Raw genomic sequence first — 26487 nt, forward strand, 5'->3', positions numbered from 1 at the left:
GACACGCGTGATGTGACCCCTTACAATTGGTGTGACCTAATCACACCTCCTTCCCGTACCATGACTTCTTCACAGTCCGGTTCGTTGTCCACCCATGCATACCAGGACTCGACACCTATGCCGGCGGACGTCCCAAAGGTAGCAGAAATTGGCGTAACGAGTGCGCCGTTGAAGAGCGCGGCGTTCTTTTTGGGAGCGTATTGCAAAGAATTCAACGGTATGTTTGCTTGTTTAAGTGAATAAGGAGGCGAAGGAAGCTAATGTGTGGCCTGGATAGATGATTTTATGCTCTGTAAGAACGAGAGCCGTGATCCTGGACACTGTTTGAAGGAAGGGAGAAGGGTGACAAGGTGTGCGACGGATTTGTGAGTACCGTTCATTTATGACGGTTCCTTGGAAACATCCCACTGCATTGCTTCCTTTGGATTGGCCATACCGCGGCGAGTTGGGCTGCAGCTACGTTCAAACCGCTGTGTTTCCGGGTGTCCGGACGTCTTAATCGGGTGTGCAGTCAACCCAGGCGTGTAGGCGTGACTTTCTCCACTTCCTTACTTTTCGGATGGTCTCGACATGCAAATGGCCGCCGTATATTGCGACCCCATATCCCGTCTTTACTTCCACACTCATACTAATTGGAACCACGCGCAGAATAACAAAGATGCGGGAGAACTGCTTGCAACAATTCGAATCCCACTGGGAATGCTTAGAGCGCAATAACCAGGAAAGTAGTAATCCCAATCGTTACCACTGATTTCGAACCCTTCTTCATTTCAACACTGAGTGCCGTCTTTCGCAGGAATACCACCTCTGCCGCAAACCCGAACGAACACTCAACTCTTGCATGTTCGAGAAACTCGTGCGTCTCCCTTGTGTTTCTTTCGTGTTATCCCCTTTCTGACTTTTCCTGGCCAACAGGGCCTTACAAAAACGATCCCCGGCTCACCAGCAGGCAAATTACCGATACATGAAGTCCAAAACCCGATCTACAAGGGAATTCAGAAATGATGTTGGGGTGGCGGAGGAGGTCATGGAATGGCATTAGAAGACTTTGTTAGAAAGTATCTATCTACTGAACGCTGGTCATCCGTAGACAGTTCCGAGTGAGAAGGAACCGAGTGTGTCAGGGTTCAATAAAGTGAATTGAATTTCTAGAGTCGTGGCATGTCCACCCTCCTCCGCTTCCGCCCTTTCACCGCGAGGAACACCGTAAGATCTTTCACCCTCAACGCTCACCACCAACCGAACTCGGCGGTCAGCGCGCAACACGCGATTTACATCTCCAACTCCACAAATCCGTATTTCAACCTGACATTAGAGGACTGGTGCATATACCTTCTTCCCTTTTGCTCTCCCGATCGCGACTCAAATTCATTCAGGCTATTCAGACATAAATCGCCGTCGGACCCGCTCTTGCTCATATACCGCGACGAGCCGTGCGTCGTCATTGGCAGAAATCAGAACCCGTGGAAGGAGGTAAACTTCGACGCGCTACGTTCGCACCCAGGTGTTCCATTCCTAAGGAGAAGGAGTGGGGGTGGGACGGTCTATCATGTATGTCTTTTTCTCCACTTTTCACTCCGCGTTTCTCCTCGGTTAATGAGTTCTCAAGGACCTAGGCAATACAAACTTTTCCATTCACCTCCCGCGCACCTCCTTTGACCGCCATGTAACGGGGCAGATCGTCTTACGCGCCGTGCGTTCGCTGGGTGTTACGACGGCAGTTTTGAATGAGAGGAACGATATTTGTGTTGGGGCTGATAAGATGAGTGGCGTCCTTCATCGTGCCCCGCGTCTTGCAGGGTTTTGGCCCTTCGAAACATGCCTCTTACTCATATTTTCTAGCCTTCCTCCCATACTACATTCACTGAAAAAAGCAAGGCTGACAATGACATATTTGTAGACACGTCTCAGGCTCAGCCTACAAAATCGTAAATAAACGCGCCTATCACCACGGCACGATGCTCATCTCAACGCGGCTCGATACTTTGGGCGATTTATTACGTCCCAAGGATAAGGTATGTATTCATCGCTTTGCTCCTAGAGAAGGCTCAGACATAACATCGCTCATTTGAAGGATAGCATGGTTACAAAGGGCGTTGCATCGGTCCGCTCTCCTGTTTGCAACCTGCAGCAATACGACACAAATGTCACACATGAAGCGTTCACAGCTGCCGTTGTTAACGAATTTCAAAAAGAGTATGGAGTAAACGAGCAAGTAAGCCTCTACATTATATATGCGCACTTATTTCTCAAGAACCGGTTGCTTGTCTGCTAGCCATGTATTGTCCACGAAACCGACGACGTAAAAAACGTCGAATATATCCGGAAAGGCATGGCCGAGCTCCCGGTAACTCTTTTTCTCCCTCCCGTAAGACCTCCCCAAGTTGATTGATGTTCTGCTTCGCAGACATGGGATTGGGCCTACGGCCAAACGCCCGAATTTACATATACCATCAACCGTACATTCCCCTGGGGAGATGTTGTAAGCCCGTCTACCCCTTCCTTGTGCTGGTCTTCTAATCGCCACCCTTCCGCAGTCTGCTGAAATTCGCGCGAAACACGGAGTCATCCTCGACTGCTCAATCAAAGCTGCGGGCACCTCACACGGGGCAGTCCTCGAAGCGTTCGGTCAATCGTTTTACATAGGGAAACGCTATGGGTTCGTCGAGAATGATGAGGGTGCGGCGGATGAAGTGAAGGAGATTGCGGACGTGAAAGTGTGGTTGAGGGGTGCAATGTCTTGACTTTTCTTAGCTCACGGTATGAACAACGTAAATATCGAACTCAGCGCATTGTCAGCCTAGGCTGCTGGGTGTTTCTTAGAATCAATTGTTTCCTATGTAAATAATTTCTTCTATCAGCTTTATCTCTTCGAAATTCAGTCTACAAAACAAAGGAAAGTACTCCAAGCTGCGATTCTAATCTACTTCGTTTGATCGTTAATTTCCTCGCCAGCTTCACCCGCTCTTGACCCGCTCACTCTGTGGCTTACAAATCGGCCAGTTATATGGGGCGTCGTCGTTCGTGGGGGTCGTTTTCGTCCGTAGATGGGTCCCGTGTGTTTGGTTACCTAGATCACAGGGTCATGTCTGCTCAGTGCTCTGCGGCCTCGGATCGTCTGACCCAAGAGGTGTCAGATCCACCGATCCTGGCCGTCAGATCCACTTATGACAAAGCACAAGCGGTGATATCCGAAGGACGGCATGTCAGCGGCATCTAGCATTCCCATCAAATTCAAACAACTCCGCTGCACAAGCGTTTGAGTGTCGATTTTGAGCAAATTTTGAGTCCACTCGTGTACTACAGGATATATATATGAAACCTACCAGCTATTCATAGTACGCACGAAACTACACCCAATTAGAGGTAATGTAAATTCTAAAAAAGAAGCGAGGATAATATGGGAAGACAATTTCAACAAAAGACATTTGAGTTGGCAGTAACACTGCAGAAAACAAATGGAATCAATGGCATTCGTAATTGAATATGTGGGATTGGAATTTAATGATGAAATGACGAAGGATTGGTATTTTTTTTGAGGATTACCTCACTCATTGGGGATGGATAGAAGGTACAACTTACAACGGGTTTGCATGGTGCACATCAGTGATGGTGCTGACAGAGGATAGCCATCTGGAATGCCTAGTCTTATTCCTTCCTCTTCACTGAGAATGATTTATGAGAGATGAAGGGGAGTGTTGCCAGTAGGAGTTTTTTAGTCAATTTGATTGAATGAGGCTGGTAGAGTAGAATTGTCTGAAGAGAGAGAATGTGGTTTCACACTATGCACAAACTTATTTGACCATTTTCTGAAGCAAGGATGCGTCTGGAGATTCGAACAAAGGTGAATGCAGTACTCATGCCATTTTGATCTCACAGAATAAGCTGTCTCAAGCCGCATCATGCAAGATTCCCTAATATGGTATGAGGGTGGTACCCTCATGCTGTGGGAATAATGGTCGGGATCGGAAGATCTGATGCCTCTTGGTCTGACCCCCCAAAGGGTCGGCTACAGCCTACAAGCCAGGGCTTGTTGTACTTGTTTGCGCACTTAGACTGATGGGCCATGTAGCTTATTCAGCAAAGCCCACCTCATCAGACTACACAACACAATGTTATGTTATGTGTTTAAGCCATCTAGGAGACCTCCCCCCCTCTAGCACCTTCCAAATAAGGAAAAACACGTGATTATTCTGGCCACCGCCGCTTCCTACCATGCCCCAAAGTCCAGTGTTCTTTCGACATTCCTCATCAGAAAACCAATCCACCAAAGGTCATTCAAGGAGCCCACGACATGTAAGATGGTACTGATAAATGGAATCAGTGCCACACCTGCTTCGTCACCCTCTGTCTCTTCTGCAGACTCCTTGTCAACAACTCCATCAAGAGATCTAGTTAGGTCACAGTCAGGCTTTTCCGCCGAACAAGCACACAGACAACTCACCCCATTGCAAGTCTCGTGCTATGGCCTTCAGATATCACAAGGCCATCCTTTTTCTTTTGTTTCTTCGACATTCGTGCACCTTAGAAAGGTAAACTCCTTGCATCAGCACCATTTCTTCATCACTGATCTTGTAATGCTTTTTGTATAGCTCCACGTTTGTGCGTGGATGGTCTGCTGGGATATGCGACCTAAGGTTGTACTTCCAGACAGCCGGGGCATTGTATTACTGGCTGAGGGCAGAAAGTAATGTTAAAACTGGTAGATACAAGTCAAAAATGTAATACATTCAGCCTATTTATTTTAGATAAAGTTACGTGTTTAGAGGCCCTGCTGGACCCCCCTCCCCCCCAAGATGGTGTCTCGGAATTTACCAGTCAGTACCCCTTGCCGTCTACACCAAGTTTACACAACAACTTACGTAGATTTTTTCATAGAATTACCAATGGCTCAAATAGGTTTCTGTGAATTGTAAAAACAGTGGAAGGTTTCAAATTTCAGACAACTTTCGTTAAAGATACCCCAAGTTCTAAATGTGGAGTGACGGAATCAACACCACCAAACACTTTACCAAATAGAGTGTTCACACTGAAGCCTTAGGCCCTTAGACGGTGACGGATTTCATGAGGAGTAATTTTACATTGTTCTGTTTCAAATGTACATATATGAGTACATAGTGAAAATTGGAAGGAAGATCTTACAAAATCAAGCTAAGCATTGGCTAAGCATTCCGTGATGAGTAAGCATGAGGAACGAGTGCATGCTCATATTAGGATAAGATAACAATGCGCGTCAGAACAAGACATTTGACTTAGAGATGCTAATATAAGTCTATGCTTTGGGGGAGTGCTTCTCCCCATCTTATGGATCTGGTTCTGATGTGCAGAAACTCCTACCTTAAAATTTTTGAATGTCTTCCCGAGGCTTCTTGTGCTCCACACCTCACGCCATGACCGACTCCACAGTAACTGACACTTCCATCACCCCTCAGCCTCGTGCCCCATGCACCCATACTTCACTGGCCATCATCCAGCTCCTGAAAAGTCTTTCCCTGCCAAACATTTTACAAAAAAACAAGAAGATTGAAATCGATAACGACGCCAGATCCACCATGACCTTTAGTGTTTGAAAGTCCGGTTCGGTCCGGTTTTTTGATGCCCAGGGGCATTAACCGTAACCGTAACCGGTCTGCCTTTTCACAAGAAGTCAAAAGACCAGACCGGACCACAAAAAGACTGCAGACCGCAGTTTTTTGCAGTCTATAGACCGGTTTTGGTCTGCATCGGTTTTAACCGGTTTATGACCGGTCTTTAGGTTAATATTTTAAGATTATGAATCGGTAAATTTATTAACATCTCTATTAGCTTCAAAACGAGCCAAGAACGTCAAATTTCGTTAGGAATTGGTGCTTCTATAAAATAAGTCTGGTACATCTATTATTCCCAAAAGTAATTTACATTTTAATTCGTATCTCTCTCGTTTTTTTACCAAATCGTACGTTCTTGGGTGCGTTTTAAAGGGTATTTAAGGGGCTACAAAAGACCGGTCCAAGCCGGTCAAGACCGGTTCACGTTAACCGGTTTTTTTGCAGTCTTTACATCTCAAAAATAAAAGACCGTAACCGCAGGTCCAGTCTTTTGCGGTCTTGGTCCGGTCTGGTTACGGTCTTTTTCCAGTCACAAGACCGGACTTCCAAACACTAATGACCCAGTGCATCACCCAAAACTGGGATCAGAAGCTGCTTCGTTGATCACGATTGATCCCGAAGATCTTGCTCGATTAAGGATCCTGTCCTTCTTTGCTTCCGTTTGCAAGCATATTTATAATAGTTTGGCGAGGTGCCTTGCTGATGATGAGCTTAAAGAAAAGGAGGAGAAAAAAAGGAATGATGATGACATTCCTGCAGAAGATCTCAGGCTTTCTAAAAGGCGATGTATGGATGGGACCAACCATGTAGAAAGAATTGTTGGAGAGCCCATTCCTATTGAATTCTCCCAAGCTTTGTACGACACTGAAATCTGTGTTGCAGTGCCACTTCCTTTCTTCCTGACCCGAAATCTCTGAACTTTGATTGATGAGGCATCAACCCTTCCTACTGTCAAATCAAACCCTGCACCTGGGGAAACTAAGGGTATTTATATTCTTAATATAGACAAGCTTTCAAATCGTTTTGGAAAGGAATTGTCCCTGACATGCAGTCAGTGGTCAGAGGCAGCGGCCAACATGTGGAGTTTTCAAATCTCCAGGGACAAGTCCGGCGCTGATGGTGAACACACCACTTGGTTTGAGAAATATTTCAACTTTTTCAACATGCTAAATAAAAGGGATGAACTCTACGATGCTTGGAAAAAAATGGAGCTTGAATTCCGACAAGATCACAGAAGCTGCCACCTTAAATTCAGTGCATCAGATTATGACAAGGCTCTTGGTTTTAGTGTTTGGAAGTCCGGTCTCGTGACTGGAAAAAGACCGTAACCAGACCGGACCAAGACCGCAAAAGACCGGACCTGCGGTTACGGTCTTTTATTTTTGAAATGTAAAGACCGCAAAAAGACCGGTTAACGTGAACCGGTCTTGACCGGTTTGGACCGGTTTTTTGTAGCCCCTTAAATACCCTTTAAAACGCACCCAAGAACGTACGATTTGGTAAAAAAACGAGAGAGATATGAATTAAAATGTAAATTACTTTTGGGAATAATAGATGTACCAGACTTATTTTATAGAAGCACCAATACCTAACGGGATTTAACGTTCTTGGGCTCGTTTTGAAGCTATTAGAGATGTTAATAAATTTACCGATTCATAATTTTAAAATATTGGCCTAAAGACCGGTCATAAACCGGTTAAAACTGATGCAGACCGAAACCGGTCTATAGACCGCAAAAAACCGCGGTCTGCGGTCTTTTTGCGGTCCGGTCTGGTCTTTTGACTTCTGGGGAAAAGGCAGACCGGTTACGGTTACGGTTAACGCCCCTGGGCATCAAAAAACCGGACCGAACCGGACTTTCAAACACTACTTGGTTTGACCAAGGAGAGCCACAAAATCCAAAAGGAGTTTCAAGACCTCCTTGCTTCCCAGACGGCAGTGCAGCGGTCAGGGCCATCCTACCGTGGTAATTCCGGCTCTTCCTCACAAAGGAACTGGCCACGAGGTCCTCTCTTACCCAACTCTTACTCTCAGCCCTTTCCATCAGGCAGCAGCAAGCCCTCCTCCAGCGCCGTCTGCCTTATCTGCGCACAAGGGGGGCACAACATCTTCTTCCACCTCAAAGCCACCGTCGTCATCAAGTTCGCGGACGGCAAACCAGTTTGGGCAAAATGTAGCCCAGGCTCTGGTCTCGTCACCCCCAACAACCAGACAATTTGCATCAACTGGAACGTTCGGGGCGCTGACGCCGTCCCCCAGTGCAGTTCCCTGCACAAAGATGACTGCCTCCACCTATGCTCCTTCTGTGGAAGCAAGAGCCACCATGCTCTCTCTTGGACCTGCCATGTCAAAACTGCTTGAGGAATTTCTTTCTGTGTCTACTCCCCCTTGTCTTTCATACACCGATTTTTCCTGTTCTGTCTTCCCTCGCCTTCCTCTGCCCTCATCTTTCACCTCCCACTCTTCGATTTTTGAACACATTCCTCACCCTTACAACCCTGATTCCTTTGAATCCCTCTTGCTCAAACACAACCTTTCTTCTTACTATCCTCTCCTCCCTTCTAATCTGAGGCACAGTTTTCCCCTCAGACGCATGCCTGCTTTGACACATGGCGTTGTCCTTCCTAATAATCCCTCCACTCACGATTACATGTCTGATATCCAGAACTACCTTCAAAAAGAGCTCCTTGCCGGCAGGATGTCCAGTCCTTTCTCGCGCACAGAGACAGAGCTGATCATGCGTGGCCCTTTCCAGTCTTCTCCCCTCATCGTTTCACTTCAGCCCCAGCAACACAGTATGCCTGACAAGGTCAGAATCTGCAGGCACCTCTCCAAAGCCTCCAAACTGCATGCCTCCATCAATTCACATATCCACTAGTGGTATACACTCTTATGATAAAAACCAGACACATGCCTGGAAGGTGATGTGTATAATGCCTAGAGGTTCAATGAGACAACTCATTATTTTGTCTAGTATTTTCATTCATTAAGTTCCCTGTGTATTTCATTTGGTTTTTTCATTAAATGGCCTAGGTGATCTCATTAATATTGTATTGCGATTTCCTGCAATATTTCATTCATTATCTCTGGATATCTCATTTTGCTTTTCATATGAAAGCCTGGCGCTTTCAATGAATATTTCATTCTTAGCTCCATGACATTTCATTGGAGTTTTCATATATATATCTGGCGCTTTCATTGTTAGCCCCAGGATATTTCATTGTGCTTTTCATCTGAATGCCTGGCACTTTCAATGGATATTTCATTCTTGTTCCTAGGATATTTCATTGCACTTTTCATAGATATACCTGGTGCTTTCATTGGATATTTCATTGTGCTTTTCATATATATCCCTGGCACTTTCATTGGATATTTCATTGCGCTTCTCATTTGGATGCCTGGCGCTTTCAATGGATATTTCATTCTTATTCCTAGGAGATTTCATTGCACTTTTCATATGTGTACCTGGTGCTTTCAATGAATATTTCATTTTTAGCGGCAGCTGACCTTTCAGGGTCCAGGGTGCATTTCCAAATGTAAAATGGCAATAAAATCAGGAAAAATTAGGGCTCATTGCTGATCATCATGTTGGGTAACATTGTCAGGGTCCAGGGTCCAGTTCCAAATATGGTAATATATCCAAAAATAGCCAGAAAATAGCGGAAAATTTGAATATATATAAAAAATGGTGTACAGAACATCAGGCCCAGTGAAAATTGACCCTAAAAAATGGCCAAATGGATCGGTGGGGCCCGATCTGAACAGGGGAGATGGCCGGAAATTGGCAAATATATCGATTTGATCCAGAGGAACCCGATCTGCACAGGGTCAATTTTCACTGGGCATCAGGCACTGCCTTCAGGGTCCACTTCAGGTTCCATCCCAAAAGGGAAATATCACCTGGTTTGACCAAAAAGTGAAGAAAACCAAGCGGAGAATGATTTTACCTATCAGGGTCAATGTAATGGGATGTTGGGATGATGGTCACATGACCAATTACCAAAAATGGTCAAAAACAAAAGTTGTAGCCCTACACTGTAGCTTCCTGAATCTGTTCAAATTATGTTCTGAAGTGCTCCCATTGTGGAGATATGAGGTAAAGCAATCCCAAAAGTGTTGCGTTTTTTTTTTGTTTTTTGCATTTTTCTGCATGAAAACAAAACCAAACAATATAATTTCAGTATATTTAGAAAGCTAAAAGAAAGGGCTACAACTATTGTATCACGGGGAAAATGACCAAAAAAGGAAGGTGCATGCCCTAGAAAAGGAATGGTCAGATATAAACTACCAAGTTTACTGATAGACTACAAAAAAGTCGGACTCAACTACAAAGTTTACTGATAGACTGCATAAGACTACAAAAGTTGGATATAGACTACAAATTTTACTGATACACTACAAAAGACTACAAAAGTTGGACTTAGACTACAAAGTTAGGGTTAGGGCTAAAAGGTTATCCAAAGTCAACCTAGCCCATCCATCCCATACATGGCACATATTTGATGGGGAAATGGCTGGGGAATATACAGATACATTGCAGGGACTCTATTCCATGTTTAGTTTGAGGAATCATATGCAAAAGAGAGCATGAGAGCCTTTAGAAAAGGTTGTCCTGTCCACTGTTTTAGACTACAAAAGTTTGTAGTGTCTGCTTTTGTCATCAGAAAAGTTTGTAGTGTCTGCTTTTGTCATCAGAAAAGTTTGTAGTGTCCGCTTTTTAGACTACAAAAGTTTGTAGTGTCTGCTTTTTCATTTGAAAAAGTGTGTAGTGTCCGCTTTTTTTTAGACTACAAAAGTTTGTAGTGTGCGCTTTTTCATTAGAAAAGTTTGTAGTGTCCGCTTTTTGAGACTACAAAAGTTTGTAGTTGACATGTAGGTTATGGTGTCCTTGGCCCTGTCTAGGTTATGGGGATGAGGTTGAAGGATTGACATGATCTTACACATTGCCATACATGGTCACCTTACAACATGACTTAACTTGAGGACATCTCCCAGAATGAATCAGCCCATCATCCTATAACCCTCAAAGACCTGATATCAAAGTTGACTATGTTTGGGACAGGCCAGTAGCTATCAATGTGAAAGCAGACAGTGTGAAAGCAAACTTGGGCATGACATGAAAAACTGATGATGTGGCAATAGCAATCCTTCAGCCATATCCCCACATGAACTTATAGTTATGTTTTGAGATAGGACAGTAGGTATCAATATGAAAGGCTTTAGAATAGCCTTTCCTAATGTGAAAGACAACTTGTGCATGATGTCAAAAACTAATGCTGAAGCACTGGCAATATGTAAGATCATCAACCTCATCCCCATAACCCAGACAGGCCAAGGACACCATAACCTACATGTTAACTACAAACTTTTGTAGTCTCAAAAAGCGGACACTACAAACATTTGTGGTCTAAAAAGCGGACACTACAAACTTTTGTAGTCTAAAAAATAGTCTATAAAAGCGGACACTACAAACTTTTGTAGTCTAAAAAGCAGACACTATAAACTTTTCTAATGAAAAAGCGGACACTACAAGCTTTTGTAGTCTAAAAAAGCAGACACTACAAACTTTTGTAGTCTAAAAAGCAGACACTATAAACTTTTCTAATGAAAAAGCGGACACTACAAGCTTTTGTAGTCTAAAAAAGCAGACACTACAAACTTTTGTAGTCTAAAAGAGTGGACAGGACACCCTTTTCTAATGGCTGCGATGCTCTCTTTTGCATATGATTCCTCAAACTAGACATGGAATAGGGTCCCTGCAATGTATTTGTATATTCCCCAGCCATTTCCCCATCAATGTATGGGATGGATGGGCTAGGTTGACTTTGGATAACCTGTTAGCCCTAACCCTAATTTTGTAGTCTATGTCTGACTTTTGTAGTCTTTTGTAGTCTATCAGTAAACTTTGTAGTCTGAGTCCGACTTTTTTGTAGTCTATCAGTAAACTTGGTAATCTATATCTGACAATTCCTTTTCTAGGGCATGCACCTTCCTTTTTTGGTCATTTTTCCCATGATACAATAATTGTAGCTCTTTCTTTTAGATTTCTAAATATACTGAAATCATATTGTTTGGTTTTGTTTTCATAGAGAAAAATGCAAAAAACAAAAAAAAACACGACACTTTTGGGATTCCTTTACCTCATATCTCCACAATGGGAGCACTTCAGAACATAATTTAAACAGATTTAGGAAGCTACAGTGTAGGGCTACAACTTTTGTTTTTTGACCATTTTTGGTAATTGGTCATGTGACCATCATCCCAACATCCCATTACATGGACCCTGATAGGTAAAATCATTCTCCTCTTGGTTTTTTTTCAGTTTTTGGTCAAATCTAGTGTTTAAAGGTTCAGTCCATAGGACCGCAAAAAACCGGTGGACTGAACTGAACCGGACCATGGTCCGGTCTTTTTTTCGGTTGCAGTTGCCCCAATTTGGGGTTGGTCCGGTTGCCGGTTGCCTCATTTCGAAAATCTTTTAAAACCGTTCAAAGACCGGTTTTAATCGGTTGCAACCGGTTAAACGGTCACGTGCGTTACATAACCTTGTAACCACGTTTATTGCCTTTTATTGGGTTTTTGTTTCATCAAAAACGGTTAAGAATTGAGAAAGATATAACCAAATCCATATTTTACCCGAGTCTCTAGGAGATGTAATTCGGTTTCAGTCATAGCTATGTCAAATCTTCATTAAATCTCTTGAAAATTGGTAGAATGATGGGTATTTATATGCTTTACTATTTTATATAACCCGTTTATTTTTCAGAGTAATAATGGTTGAGATACAAATGGTTTATATTGGTACAATAAATTATACGCAAAAAAACCGGTCTGGATCGGTCTGAACCGGTATCATGGACCGCAAAAGACCGGTCCTAGGTGGTTCGGTTCGGTTCCCTCAATATCTGGGTCGGTCCTGGACCGGTTGCGGTCCACGGTTGCGCGTTTTCGGGGCAAAAAACCGGACTGAACTGAACCTTTAAACACTAGTCAAATCAGGTGATATTTCCCTTTTAGGATGGACCCTGAAGTGGACCCTGAAGGCAGTGCCTGATGTTCTGTACACCAATTTTATATATATTCAATTTTTCTGCTAAAAATGAAATATTCATTGAAAGCGCCAGGTACACATATGAAAAGTGCAATGAAATCTCCTAGGAACAAGAATGAAATATCCATTGAAAGCACCAGGCATTCAGATGAAAAGCACAATGAAATATCCTGGGGCTAACAATGAAATATCCAATGAAAGCGCCAGGTATCCATATGAAAATTGCAATGAAATATCCTGGGGTTGAGAATGAAATATATATTGAAAGCACCAGGTATCTATATGAAAATTGCAATGAAATATCCTGGGGTTGAGAATGAAATATATATTGAAAGTGCCAGGCTTTCAAATGAAAAGCACAATGAGATATCCAGAGATAATGAATGAAATATATATTGAAAGCGCCAGGCTTTCATATGAAACTCGCAATGAAATATCCTGGGGTTGAGAATGAAATATATATTGAAAGCGCCAGGTATCCATGTAAAAATCCCAATGAGATATCCTAGAACAATGAGATATGCGATCTCATTGAACCTCTAGGCATTATACACATTGCCCTCCAGGCATATGTCTGGTTTTTATCATAAAAGTGTATACCACCCATCACATATCCGCAAAGAGGATTTCCCAACACGATTTGATTTGGCATCAAAAGTGGCTGAAATCGTGAGTCTTCCCTTTCTCAGTCTCTTTCCCCCCATTTTCTACTTCCTCCTTATATATCCCTTTTGCGTTTCGTGCAGGGGGATGTTTTCTTCTTGCCTGCCATATGCAGATTGAGATATTGGCACTCCTTGTGTGTTATCTTGGGCTCCTGCCCATTTCTTTCTTGCGCACACTTGTGTGTAGGGCACCCTAGTGCCTCTACTTGGACATCTCATAATGTATTCTTCGCGCAAGCTCATGCATGAAAACACTGCTTGTGTTTCCTCTTTATGAGCATCTCATGATGCTCTTCTCTCTGCAGCGTCTTGTCCACTGTGGTGTACCTCATGGTACTTGCCCTTTTCCATCACTCCTATCATCGCTATCTACCTTTCCACATCACCGACGCTTACACTTACACATAGATTGCACTCACTCCTCCTGGGACTCAGGCTTGCACATTGGTCATTAAAAACTTCCATCGCACCTGCCCTGTATTACCTTCCCACAAGCCCTGGCTCATTGTCCAAGGCATTGCTGGTCAATTCTTTATTGACCACATGCATCCTTTTGGCACCACTTGTGCTAGCAGTAACGCTGGCATGATCACTAATGCCATCATCGACATTTGGAAGGCAGAGGGCGTCTTCCCTTCCCAAAATACGAAGACGATTTAAAAGTCTTTCGTACCCCTTCATCTACGGGCACTTTCCATGATGGAGACTTCTCATTAGGGACTGTCACAGATAGCTAAAGCCCGGGTGAACCTGAAATCCACCCATATTTGGACTCAACTGATGGATTCGGGTAAGTACCCGAACTATCCACAGGTATCCGTGGGTAAATTAGATATTTTTAGACCTTCTTGAGATATTTTGAGCATACATGCCTGGAATAGATAAGAGTGTTATTTGTACCCCCAACTCCCTTCCACCACGACAGAATGCTATCACAACAACTTCCTGGCCCCTGCTGCTTGTGGAAGGGGTCCAAATTGTGACCTGGGCTTTGTTCCCAGCTGTCACCCAAGCTTGTCACCAGAAATCTTTGAAATCCTGTTAATGAATTCAATTTTTAGTGAAAGCAATCACAATATGCCCCAATAAAAAAACAGGAGAACATTCAAATTTACCTTGATGAACCCAGAGGTATTGAAAGAACAATTTTGGTGACACAATGTGTTACAAAAACCTATTTAAGAGGAAAAGAAATCATTGTCCATCTTTTTTCAATCATTTGTGTAACTTTATTGAAGCTGGGTAGAAGGAGAATTTAATCAAGAATCTAAGAGCCATTTCTGCTCTGAATGTTTGAAAGTTGATATTGTGCTGGGTGAAATTGATCTGATTGTGACCAGTGGAGAATGCCCACTCTGCATCCACAGAAGTAGCTGCATCAATTGAAAGTAAAGGAAAATAAATGTGAATAATGCTGCTTACCTGGGGCTGAGCAGAAATCAGAACCCATTCATGAAAGTTGCAGTCAGGAATGTGATGCATTGTGCCTGTACATCATATAACCTCCCATTTCCTTCATTGTTTCTGTTGCTACCCAACCTAAATATCAATTGTTCTCAAAAGCATTTCTCTGAAACTGAAAATAAATACTCTCAAGATGGCCAAGGCATGCTAATACACACCCCCAACACTCTCTGTGATCAAGGCTCAGTTACAGCAGCATTATACAAGGAGAAAGACCTCAGATGATGATATATAAATAACTTTAGTTTCAATATACTCAATTTAAATAATATATGAATGACTTTTGTTTTAATATGAATTCTCCTGAATTTTCGCTTTCTAACACAATTTTTTTCATAAAGAACGGACAGGAAATGAACGAGATACACTCATTTATATAGCTACTTGGTCACCCAGGCTGTTTACCCACGGATATATCCGTACTGTGCCTTATCTGATCCGTGGGTGGGAAAATCCATGGATCGGGTACGGTTAATACCCGGGTATATCCATGACAGTCCCTACTTCTCGTATGATTACGACTGCAGCGAAATGCTATGCCATATCGCTCCCTTGGGCATCCCCTGGCATGATGAGAAAGGTGATGATCACTTTCTTTTTGTTACCACTTTTATTGGTTTTCGCTGGGACATTCCACGAAAGCTTGTCAGCCTCCCTGATGACAAGCGTCTGAAGTTTCACAAGCGTGTTCGTCGATTCCTCAATGATTTCCAAGGTCTTACTTGCTCTCCTTCTTCTTTGACACTTTCTCATTTATTTTCAAAGGTCGTCGTTGCACTGGGGGCATTGGCCTATTTATTCACAGAAGATATTGAGAATAAATCAGAGATAAAATAATAAATTGTTCAGGGATAATATCAGCAAGGAAATTAAGAAGAAATTCAAAATTTCTTCTTCAATAACATCAGCATCTAACTATGGCTTAGATTGTGAATATAATAAAAATTTCTTCCGAAGATGCAAGGCTGAGGATATGGAGAAGATATTGTGACATGTCACGCCTTTCACGTGGTTTTTGGGCCCGACTCCCGATCTGTTGCCAATCTTTCTGGCGCTCCGCCCTCAGACTACGCTATTTTATCGTGCTTTCCTCAGCGCATGAATATCTCGAGCCTGCTAATGAACTATGAGAGGGAACACCCGCCGGAATTGACCCAAGACCCGCCCGACCCAGAGAAAGCTTTTCCGTCTCCCCCTATTTCCATCCTCTTCGCCCTACAGTCCCCATCGTCGGTGTCCATCCTCAAGGAGACTCTACAGTCAGTACTCCACCAACCGACAATACTCCACTTATTTCTCCACCCATCCCTCAAATTTCAATTCAGGTGCATAAACTCTACCTTCACTCTACCTTCCCACTTTATTCTCGACCACTTGTGCTGATGCATGTGTTCATTGGATACGTGTCGAACCTCTACTTCCCCCCAACATTATGCAGGTTGGTGTTAGGAGGGTCAGCTATCTCTTATTGGCTTTTCATGGCAGTAAGTTTCCCATCTTTCCTTATGATGAACTTTCGGAACTAATGAGGATGGTTAAATGATAGGTCACAGTGGTACCTGTAATTCAAGCAGGTAAGGGCTGGAAGGGCACTGGCTTCTTTGCCATATCTGTTGTGGTTGGTATCACACCTGAAATGCTTCCCAAGGTTGTGGTGAGTTCACCCCACTTGGTCTATGCACCATATTGAGTTGACATCGTAGGCCGCCAATTTTGCACACTCGGCTGTGCGAGTGGCACGTAAAAAAGTGATTGTCAAAGTTTTTGAGGCGATTCAAAGCCTTGGTGCTGTCAATATCCTCTGCTCAGATAAGACGGGCACTCTGACAATCGACCTTGTCCGAGTATCTGGCTCGACTCCCGGTTCTGGGGAGCCTTCAGATCTGCCCATTAAGCTAGCCTAACTGAACCCTGCATTGCAAACTGGAACCATGAGGCCCATCAATCGCGCCATCATCGACTTCTTCAAATTTCAAAAACGTACCTTTCAAGCCTGCTGAGGATGGCAGTAGTGAAGCTGAAAATAATGTCAAAAATCGAGGAGTGGAACAAATTGGCTGAAGTTCCTTTTGATTCTACATGTCGCCTGCTCTCAGTTTTCGTCTTTCACCTCCAAGCGGGAATCGACGAGAAGGGTTTGTTGGTCACCAAAGGAGCAGTCGAGGAAGTGCTTGACTGCTGCACTTAAATGTACAACCATGCCTCATCTTCCTCCTCTCCGTCCATCACTGTACATATACCTCATGTAGCCCATGAGGCAATCTATCTCTTTTACTACCATATCGTCTGCCCTACTTGGCTCCAAAAGCCCTACTAACGGCTTTCATCCAAGCAGTAGGCGATACGAGTAAGGGGACGTTCCGCATTCTACGATCAGAGCACTCTCCACCGGGACTGTCCGTGGAGATCGGAGTACGGGTACTGTGAACAGTCACGTTCCATGACTCTGAGCGTCTGATCCGTCAACTGAGAGACCTACTTCGTGGGTCGTCACACCTCTGTTCGCGTTGTCCGCTAGGTGCTCCAACAGCCGTCCCGCTACCCGAGTGACACTAGCATCGAGTAGCGTTCCACAAAGGTGGACACTGTGGGATCGGTTGATCCATCTGGCCGACAACTCAACCTCATCCTTCTGATCAGTTACGACTATCTCATCTCTTCGAACATACACTAAAAGCCGACACCCTGTCACACTATCGCTCTACGAAATCGACTCCCCCGGTGGTCTCTAGGGGGGGGCAAGCCCGCTTTCTCTTCAACTAGACCTTCTTTTTCTTCAGCGCCATCCGGAGCTGTCAAAGCTCTCAATAAGGCTGACTCGACTACGATTGCTGCCTCAGAAACTCCTGCTCCTGTCCCATCTGATTCGCCCTGGAGGAGAACGACTTTTTCTCAGACTATGTCTTCCACGTCGACTAAAAACAAAACGACCCTCCCGACGCGAGAACAACCTCCGCATCAGTCATCACTAATACCGAGACCGAAGGTATCATCTCACTCCCCTGCGCCAAGGATGTCTTCAAAGAATCCTTCCCCTTCCACGACGAAGCCAGACGAGTTACCACAACCGACCTCTGCCACCCCATTGCCCGCCGACGAGGAATCTATGGACAATACGGCAACCTTGCGTCGAGGAATGGAGAGGGGATACGCCCTCTCACCGATGTATAGCCTCATAATCGAATACAACCGTGAGCAAGGCGGTAACTTTTCCACCGCAGCTGAAGTTTCTTGGATCCTTCAGCAACCTACCTTGAAGCCTAGCGATATCGTTCGCAAGAAAGATCATGACGACCCCTATACTATGATTGCGGTGGGCGAAACCCGATTACGTCGAATGCTCCGGGTGGTCACTGAGCTACAAACCTTTCTCGATAGAATGGCGAACCTGATAGAAGAGCGGGATAACGCGTTTCGCATTGACCCTCAAGACACAATGACAACCGCCCTACAAGGCTGTGAGAGCCGATCTCAGCTAGAAGTTGCGCACGCGATTCTCTTCAAGCGCCTCTTGACAGCTCAACAAACCGTTGCTAAGTATGAAGCTCAATATCAGGACGCCGATGCTCTGCTATCGCCAATATCGACAGTCCCTGATCTTTACGACGAATTCGACAGACTCGACGGCGTGGATAGCCGCATGAGATTCATGTTGTAGAAGATACCGCACCACCAAGGTCATCTCACTTCTGCGGCGAAAACAGCAGTTGAGCAAGGGCTCAGCTGGGATGTAATCCACCCTACGCTTCCTCTGTCCACCGAACCGCAGTCTCAATTGCAAGCTCTCTCATCCTTCACTTCCTTAGAACCCGGTACTCCGCACCAGTCGGTCAAGGAGGGCAAAAAGAAGGCGGAATGGGGCGAAGCATCCCCTTGGGACGAAAGATCTTCGAGCATGGAACGGGGAAGGGATAACAACCAAGGGCTTGAGCCTTCCTTTGGCTTTCAGACGCCATTCAAAGGCAGCGTTAGGTTCTTTAACGTTTCCAACAGCCCTGACCAAACGGCTTATTTCTCTACACCAGGGGTAGCGCCTACGACGGACGTTACTGTGGGGCTCGCCACGCCCTCTACAACCCAATTCTCGGACAATGTCAAAGGCAAGACGTCGAATGTCAATCAACCGCGTCTAGCGTTGATGTCTTCGAAGAACGATTCACCACCCATTCGCCCTAATGATCCCTCGTCATCCGAGGGAGGACCTCCACCAAACAACGATCCTCCGGGAGGAGGTGGCGGAGGTGGAGGGGGCGGAGGAGGAAATGGATTTCCTCCCCATTGGCCGCTGCCCGGCAACTCCAACGTCTCACCTCCTGGCGGAACTCCTTATCATGGAGGAGCTGGGGGTGACCCAGGAGGAGGAGGCGGTGGTGGTGGACCTCCATACCCGGGAAATCAAACAGGACCGCCAGCCCCATATGGAAACATACCCGTGTCTATCAAGACAGAACTGAAAGTCGAACAATTACCAGAATGGGATGGAAATCATTGGACAGCCATAGATTATTTCTGGGAAGTCCAACAGTTAGCTCATTTGGGAGGCTGGATTCTGGAGGCCCTAGGTTACTGGTTATGGTTCCGGTTGAAGGACAAATCACCAGTTAAATCGTGGTTCATTACATTACCTCTGAACTACCAAACTTACATGCGCTCGCATTATCTCAAGTTCCTAAAAGGCATCAAAGACGGATACTTAGGTCACCGTTGGCAGCTCAAAATGAACAATTATTACAATTCCCAGCATTTCCGGGAAAGAAATCACGAAAGAGAGAGCCCATCGGAATTCATTGTCAGACGTATAGTTTATACGCGTATGCTTTTATCCATCAGTGGAGGGCCCCTAGAGGTCTTCTACATCATGAGGAAAGCCCCAATAAGCTGGGGACCCATTCTACTCATAAGCAGCATCAAGGATTCGAGCGAACTCTACTCTCGAGTGACTGAACATGAGGAAGCGCTGTTGGAAGCGTTCCGCGTTTCAAAAGGGGGTCAAGCCCCATCGATCAACAATATCGTCAGCCAGCTGAGACAGATGGGTCTCATCCCGGATAAAGATAAGGAGAAAAATTTTTCCGCTACAAGTTCCTATCAACCCTACCAACGCCGCGCTAACTTAGCAGAGTACCCTAATACTGGTCAAAGCACGGAGGAAGCAATCTTCCCCTCTGTTACAATTCCTTCTTCCACGGGCGAAGGAAACCAACATATCCTACGCGAAGCGTACCAAGTCTTGAAGAGACGTCAACGCGCTCCACCAGTGGGAGGGTATCCCTTTCCTAAGAATGATCATGTCACTACGAAGATGGGTAAGTTACCCCCATCGCCCTGCAAATGTTGTGGGAGTGAGAACCACTGGGACAAGGAATGTCCGGACCATGACACTTGCCTTGAGAGAGCGAAGCGAACGGCTAACGTAGCGCAACTCTGGTCCGAAGACGAATCCGAAAAAGCCTATGCGACTGCGTATTCGGTTCTCCTCAATGAGAGAATAGCGGGAGACGTAGTTAACCAACCTCTACTGGAAGAAAGTTTCACCCAGCAGGGTTTTAAGTCGGCATCGTCTTTTTCACAGGTAACTGAGGGAGAAACGAGTAAGTCCAGGGAAGGGATCTCAGAAAGAACACCACGTACGACCATAGAAGAAGTAGACGACGAGGATTGGTTGGCCTATCAAGCCAAACCAAAGTCCTCGGATTTCCTCATGGAAGAAACAGTACCAACGAAAGAAACTTTCGCATCCCAGACAAATAAGGAAGAGGAAAGGGTAGAACCGAACTTTAGATCTCCTTCCTCTCATGAAGAAGCTGAAACGCCTCCCGTACCTTCGGAACTACCAGGACCTCCCATTCCAGATATCAGAGTCAAATTGAAAAAGAGACGTTTCGCCCCAGCAGGCGCTTCAGCGGTAGGATTGTCGGTAGTGGCCGCTCAGGGATGGGTCGGTTCGACTAGAAACAAGCCTATCGACATCAGGCTGGATTCTTGTGCAGATGTCACTTTGATCTCGCAAGAATATCTGGAAAGCCTGCAGGATCGACCTACCTGTCAGAATGGATTAAAAATGAACTTGTGGCAGCTTACCGACAAGGACGCTACTCTTCAAGGCTACGTGCGTATTCCGATATTCTTTCAGTCCGCGGGAGGGGTGCTTCTCGAAACGGAAGCGGAGGCGTATGTGGTTCCAAATATGACAGTTCCTATCCTATTGGGAGAGGATTATCACCTGAACTACGAGCTTATCGTTGCTCACAAGATAGACTTCTGCTCGGTTGTTAACTTCGCAGGAGTACCTTATTCAGTTTCAGCTCGAGGGGTCAATAGGACAAGGGACTTCGAGCGAATGCGCCAAAGCGCTTGCACGGCTGCTAGCTTCATCAAAGCGAAGCTACACAAACGCAATAAAGCGAAGAAAGCGAGGAGAACCAAAAGCTTCGGCGTCGAGAAAAGAACCATTCGAGCGGCTGAGGATTATCGCCTTCGTCCCGACGAATGCCGTCGGATTAAGGTGGATGGTCACTTCGAGGAGGATAAGACATGGCTGGTAGAGAAGAATGTCCTAGCCGCCGCCGACGATTCAACATTCGTCATACCTAACGTGCTAATTTCAGCAGCGAATCCTTGGGTCCCAGTCTCGAATCCGTCACCTCACCCTAAAATGATCAGGAAAGGGGACGTAGTAGGATATTTGACGGACCCACAGGGATACTTTGATGCCCCACAGACGACAGAAGAGCGAGACAAGTTAGTCAAAATGGCGGAAGCGTTAGCAACAATCATAGCGATCTCCTCAAACGATAGCAACACAGACTCGCCCACGCAAGGAAAGCCTGAAGAACAATCCGAGCAATCAGCGCCCGACAATGAGCAAGGTGTCAAGGAGACAGACGAACCTGAATCCTATGGTCCGAAGACGGCTGAACTTCCCGACTCAACGGAGTACCCCTTGCACAGGATGCGGGAATTCCTAGACGTAGGATCTCTCCCAGAACATTTGCAAGAACGAGCTTGGGAGATGTTGGAAAAACGCAAGAAGGCGTTTGGATTTGACGGTCGCTTAGGTCATCACCCAAGCAAGGTCCACATCAGGACGGTGGATGGGCAAGTCCCAATAGCCATTCCAATGTATGGGGCATCACCAGCGAAGAGGGCGGTTATGGACGAACAGTTGGAGAAGTGGTTCGAACAAGACGTTATAGAACCGTCAAAAAGTCCATGGAGTGCTCCCATTGTCATTGCTTACCAAAACGGCAAACCACGGTTCTGCGTAGACTACAGGAAATTGAATGCCGCTACAATTCCTGATGAATTTCCGATCCCCCGTCAATCAGAAATTTTGTCCTCCTTGTCCGGGGCACAGGTTTTATCGTCGTTAGACGCGCTGTCAGGTTTTACACAACTAGAAATGGACACAGACGACGTTGAAAAAACAGCCTTTAGGACTCATCGGGGGCTCTTTCAATTTAAACGAATGCCTTTCGGGTTGAGAAACAGACCCTCTATTTTCCAGAGAGTCATGCAGGGAATTCTCACCCCGTACTTATGGATCTTTTGCCTAGTTTACATTGATGATATAGTGATTTATTCCAAGACCTACGAAGATCACATCGACCATTTGGACCAAGTCCTCGAAGCTATAGAAAAAGCTGGCATCACCTTATCCCCTATCAAGTGCCATCTTTTTTATTCTTCAATTCTTCTATTGGGACACAAAGTGTCGCGACTAGGTTTATCCACGCACACTGAAAAGGTTCGCGCCATCTTGGAACTCAATCAACCTTCGAAACTGTCGCAACTGCAAACCTTCTTAGGTATGGCGGTATACTTCTCGGCTTTCATCCCGTACTATGCAGATAGGTGCTATCCGCTATTTCAACTGTTGAGGAAAGGAGCCAAATGGAATTGGACCGCGGAGTGCGAGAATGCGTTCAACTTGATTAAGAGTGCTCTTCAAGAATCCCCAGTTCTAGGGCACCCTATAGAAGGTTCACCCTATCGTCTGTACACAGATGCATCGGATGAGGCATTAGGATGCGCGCTGCAGCAAGTACAACCCATTAAAATAAGAGACTTACAAGGGACAAGATTGTACGACCAACTAAAGAAAGCGAAAGAAGTAGGGAAGAAGCCTCCAAGATTAGTCGTCCAACTAGTGTCCTCTTTCGACGATAATCTTGTGGCGGAAGATTGGGCGGAGACCTTCGAAGACACAATCGTCTACATTGAAAGGGTGATTGCATACTGGTCCCGCACCTTCAAGTCTGCTGAGACGCGTTACTCGACAACCGAGCGCGAGGCCTTAGGAGCCAAAGAGGGATTGGTTAAATTCCAACCTTTCATCGAAGGCGAAAAAATCACATTAGTCACAGACCATGCAGCCCTTCAGTGGGCTAAAACTTACGAAAATTCAAATCGAAGACTGGCCGCCTGGGGAACGGTGTTTTCAGCTTATGCACCTCACTTGTCCATCTTCCATCGTCCAGGCAGAAAACATTCCAACGTTGACCCACTCTCCCGATTGTATCGCGCTCCACCGCCCCAAGATTCTCCAGTGAAAGATGATGCAGTCACGCTGGAGATGAGCCCAGTACATATCGACTTTAGCACGAATCCTTCCATGGGAAAAGCAGCCTTTATGGCCTTCAGTATTGCGGACTGTTTGGAGGAGGTCAAGGAGGCGCAGCTCAATACCCGCAGCTCGAAACGTAAGAAAGAGGTCTTACCCACGAATGAAACAGTCACACCAATACCCACGATGGATCCGGGAGAAGGACAAACACACGAATATTGGAAAGCCACGAATCCGCCTCCAAATCTACTAGTCCACCTGGAAGAAGAAACGCTTCGAGTCTGGGTAGACAGTTACTCGAAAGACCCGCATTTCGCGAGCATCTGGAAGGACCCTAAGACAGTGGTAGATCAATGGACGCCTGGGCACAGATTCTTCAGAAACGAGGAGGGGTTGATGTTTTTCAGAGACGCCGACTATCAACTGAGGCTGTGCGTGCCGTCACACCTAAGAAGGTTAATCCTAGAAGAAGCCCACGAACAAGCATTCAAGGGTGCCCACCAAGGACCAGAGAAACTTTGGAGGAAACTAAGCGAGAAGTTCTATTGGAAGAGAATGAAAGCTGACCTCCTCAAGTTCGTTCAGAGCTGCGACGTGTGTCAGAAAATTAAAGCCACTAACTTCAACAAGTACGGGTACCTGATACCTAATCCCATCCCAAGCAGACCGTATCAGTCGGTAGCAATGGACTTCATAGTGAACCTCCCCTGGTCGGAGGGTTACAACGCGATCCACGTCACGGTAGACCGATTGACGAAGCACGGTACATTTACACCAACCACTATGGGGTTAGACGCTGAGGGGTTCGGCGCGCTATTCGTCAAGAAAATCGTTTGTCGTTTCGGGCTCCCAGAAAGTATCATATGCGACAGAGACCCTAGATGGACTTCAGACTTCTGGAAAGGAGTAGCAAAGTTTTTACGCACCAAGATGTCACTGTCATCTTCCCATCATCCCCAACATGACGGTCAGACCGAAATTGTCAATCGTTTCTTGGAAGTAATGTTGAGGGCATTCGTGTCGAACAATAAAGAGTCATGGGCTTTGTGGTTACCTCTCCTGGAATGGGCATATAATGCCAGCGTTCATAGCTCGACGGGGACGACCCCGAATTTCTTGATGTTCGGGTTCGAACCTCGTACTCCGATGGACTTCCTGCTATCTAAAGAGACTGAAAGGAGCGAGATTAAGCGATCAAACTCTGAAGAGTGGTTAGCAAAACTTCAAATGATTAGAGACAGCGCTAGACAAGCCATCGCGCACGCTCAGCATCACCAAGCCCGTAGCCATAACAAAGGACGAAAGGCGCTCGAGCTGTCGGTAGGAGAGAAAGTTTTGGTGAATCCGCACTCCTTGGAGTGGATAGAGTCAAAAGGCGAAGGAGCGAAACTCACCCCGCGATGGATCGGCCCCTTTGAAGTTATGGAGAAGGTCAATCCCAACGTTTATCGACTCAGGATGGGAGACAATTATCCCGGTTCGCCTGTAATCAACATTCAGCATCTTAAGAAATACGTGGAAGACCAGACGCTCAGCGATCGGACGACTTTACCTGAGTCTTTCACGCGAAGGCCAGAGTCAGAGGAGTTCGAAGTCGAAAAAATAGTCGGTCATCGCAGAGTAGGGAAAAAGGCCACTTTAAAGTATCTGATACGGTGGGCGCACTACGGCCCACAGTTCGACACTTGGAGCACTGCTGCTGATCTGAAGAACTCCCCAACTCTATTAAAAGAATACCACGCTAAAAATAACCTTTGAAGAAAGGTCCGCCATTCCGAACTATGCACCCACTCTCTTTCATTTTCATTCATCATTCATGCCCCCTCCATGCTCCCCTTTCTATACACTGAGTTTTCCTTTCAAATTTTTTTAAATTTTTTTTCTTTTTTTAGAAGCAGCTGAAGCGATCCCACAAACACATGCCAGGCACTCTATCCATCTCATCGATCAGGGACACGTGTTGATACAAAAGTGGGCACCCTCTTCATCCGCTTAGTCCTCCATCTTTCCTGCCCTCACCTTCGTTCGTCGGGACTGTCCACGAGCGAAATACGGGAGAACGACCGATCTTACAGAGGACTGTCTCGTTTGATTTAATCGTCATGGATTTAACCATTCATCACCTTAACCCGATCGCTTCCGCAACCGTCAGATTCGATCGAGACGCAATCTGGGTGGGTCTTAACTCAGACACCTCATTGATTCCAGATGCAGCAATAGTTTTTAGGAACCTACCAGATCCAGGATGGAGCGTGGAGGACTTCTCCGACTCCGGACAAATTTTGCCCATCGATTCAGCCAGAAGCCCCGATTGGTATAGGAACGACGAACAGTGGGCCCCATGGATCCTGACCTCCTTCCTTCTTAATGAACGCCCCTGGTACCACTAGTGGTATACACTCTTATGATAAAAACCAGACACATGCCTGGAAGGCGATGTGTATAATGCCTAGAGGTTCAATGAGACAACTCATTATTTTGTCTAGTATTTTCATTCATTAAGTTCCCTGTGTATTTCATTTGGTTTTTTCATTAAATGGCCTAAGTGATCTCATTAATATTGTATTGCGATTTCCTGCAATATTTCATTCATTATCTCTGGATATCTCATTTTGCTTTTCATATGAAAGCCTGGCGCTTTCAATATATATTTCATTCTTAGCTCCAGGACATTTCATTGGAGTTTTCATATATATATCTGGTGCTTTCATTGGATATTTCATTGTTAGCCCCTGCTTTTCATCTGAATGCCTGGCGCTTTCAATGGATATTTCATTCTTGTTCCTAGGATATTTCATTGCACTTTTCATAGATATACCTGGTGCTTTCATTGGATATTTCATTGCTAAACCCAGGATATCTCATTGTGCTTCTCATTTGGATGCCTGGCGCTTTCAATGGATATTTCATTCTTATTCCTAGGAGATTTCATTGCACTTTTCATATGTGTACCTGGCGCTTTCAATGAATATTTCATTTTTAGTGGCAGCTGACCTTTCAGGGTCCAGGGTGCATTTCCAAATGTAAAATGGCAATAAAATCAGGAAAAATTAGGGCTCATTGCTGATCATCATGTTGGGTAACATTGTCAGGGTCCAGGGTCCAGTTCCAAATATGGTAATATATCCAAAAATAGCCAGAAAAATAGCGGAA

At 45.3% G+C, this 26487-nt stretch overlaps 5 protein-coding genes across 5 annotated transcripts; 3 read left to right on the forward strand and 2 right to left on the reverse strand.

The window, feature by feature from the left end:
* Positions 1-60: 60 nt before the first annotated feature.
* LACBIDRAFT_186286 (uncharacterized protein) lies at positions 61-1092 on the forward strand (the record flags this gene model as incomplete). The annotated part of the gene is made up of 5 exons (XM_001888311.1): positions 61-217; positions 278-365; positions 649-721; positions 797-856; positions 916-1092. 5 exons carry the CDS (start codon positions 61-63, stop codon positions 1003-1005), a joined length of 468 nt encoding a protein of 155 aa, XP_001888346.1. The 3' UTR covers positions 1006-1092.
* A 69-nt stretch (positions 1093-1161) lies between these two features.
* LACBIDRAFT_312734 (uncharacterized protein) lies at positions 1162-2744 on the forward strand (the record flags this gene model as incomplete). Its single annotated transcript, XM_001888312.1, has 8 exons — positions 1162-1322; positions 1377-1551; positions 1610-1800; positions 1901-2015; positions 2075-2215; positions 2276-2347; positions 2408-2482; positions 2538-2744. The coding sequence occupies 8 exons, from the start codon at positions 1162-1164 to the stop codon at positions 2742-2744; spliced, it is 1137 nt and encodes a 378-aa protein (XP_001888347.1).
* A 4567-nt stretch (positions 2745-7311) lies between these two features.
* On the reverse strand, positions 7312-7632 carry LACBIDRAFT_312735 (uncharacterized protein; the record flags this gene model as incomplete). Its single annotated transcript, XM_001888352.1, has 1 exon — positions 7312-7632. The coding sequence occupies one exon, from the start codon at positions 7630-7632 to the stop codon at positions 7312-7314; it is 321 nt and encodes a 106-aa protein (XP_001888387.1).
* A 6887-nt stretch (positions 7633-14519) lies between these two features.
* Positions 14520-14754, reverse strand: LACBIDRAFT_312738 (uncharacterized protein; the record flags this gene model as incomplete). Its single annotated transcript, XM_001888353.1, has 2 exons — positions 14520-14677; positions 14727-14754. The coding sequence occupies 2 exons, from the start codon at positions 14752-14754 to the stop codon at positions 14520-14522; spliced, it is 186 nt and encodes a 61-aa protein (XP_001888388.1).
* A 1492-nt stretch (positions 14755-16246) lies between these two features.
* LACBIDRAFT_312740 (Ca-transporting ATPase, truncated) lies at positions 16247-16672 on the forward strand (the record flags this gene model as incomplete). Its single annotated transcript, XM_001888313.1, has 3 exons — positions 16247-16252; positions 16315-16422; positions 16472-16672. The coding sequence occupies 3 exons, from the start codon at positions 16247-16249 to the stop codon at positions 16670-16672; spliced, it is 315 nt and encodes a 104-aa protein (XP_001888348.1).
* Between the last annotated feature and the right edge of the window lie 9815 nt (positions 16673-26487).

The sequence above is a fragment of the Laccaria bicolor genome, genomic scaffold (genome assembly GCF_000143565.1).
Source record: "Laccaria bicolor S238N-H82 LACBIscaffold_54 genomic scaffold, whole genome shotgun sequence".
NCBI lineage: Eukaryota > Fungi > Basidiomycota > Agaricomycetes > Agaricales > Hydnangiaceae > Laccaria > Laccaria bicolor.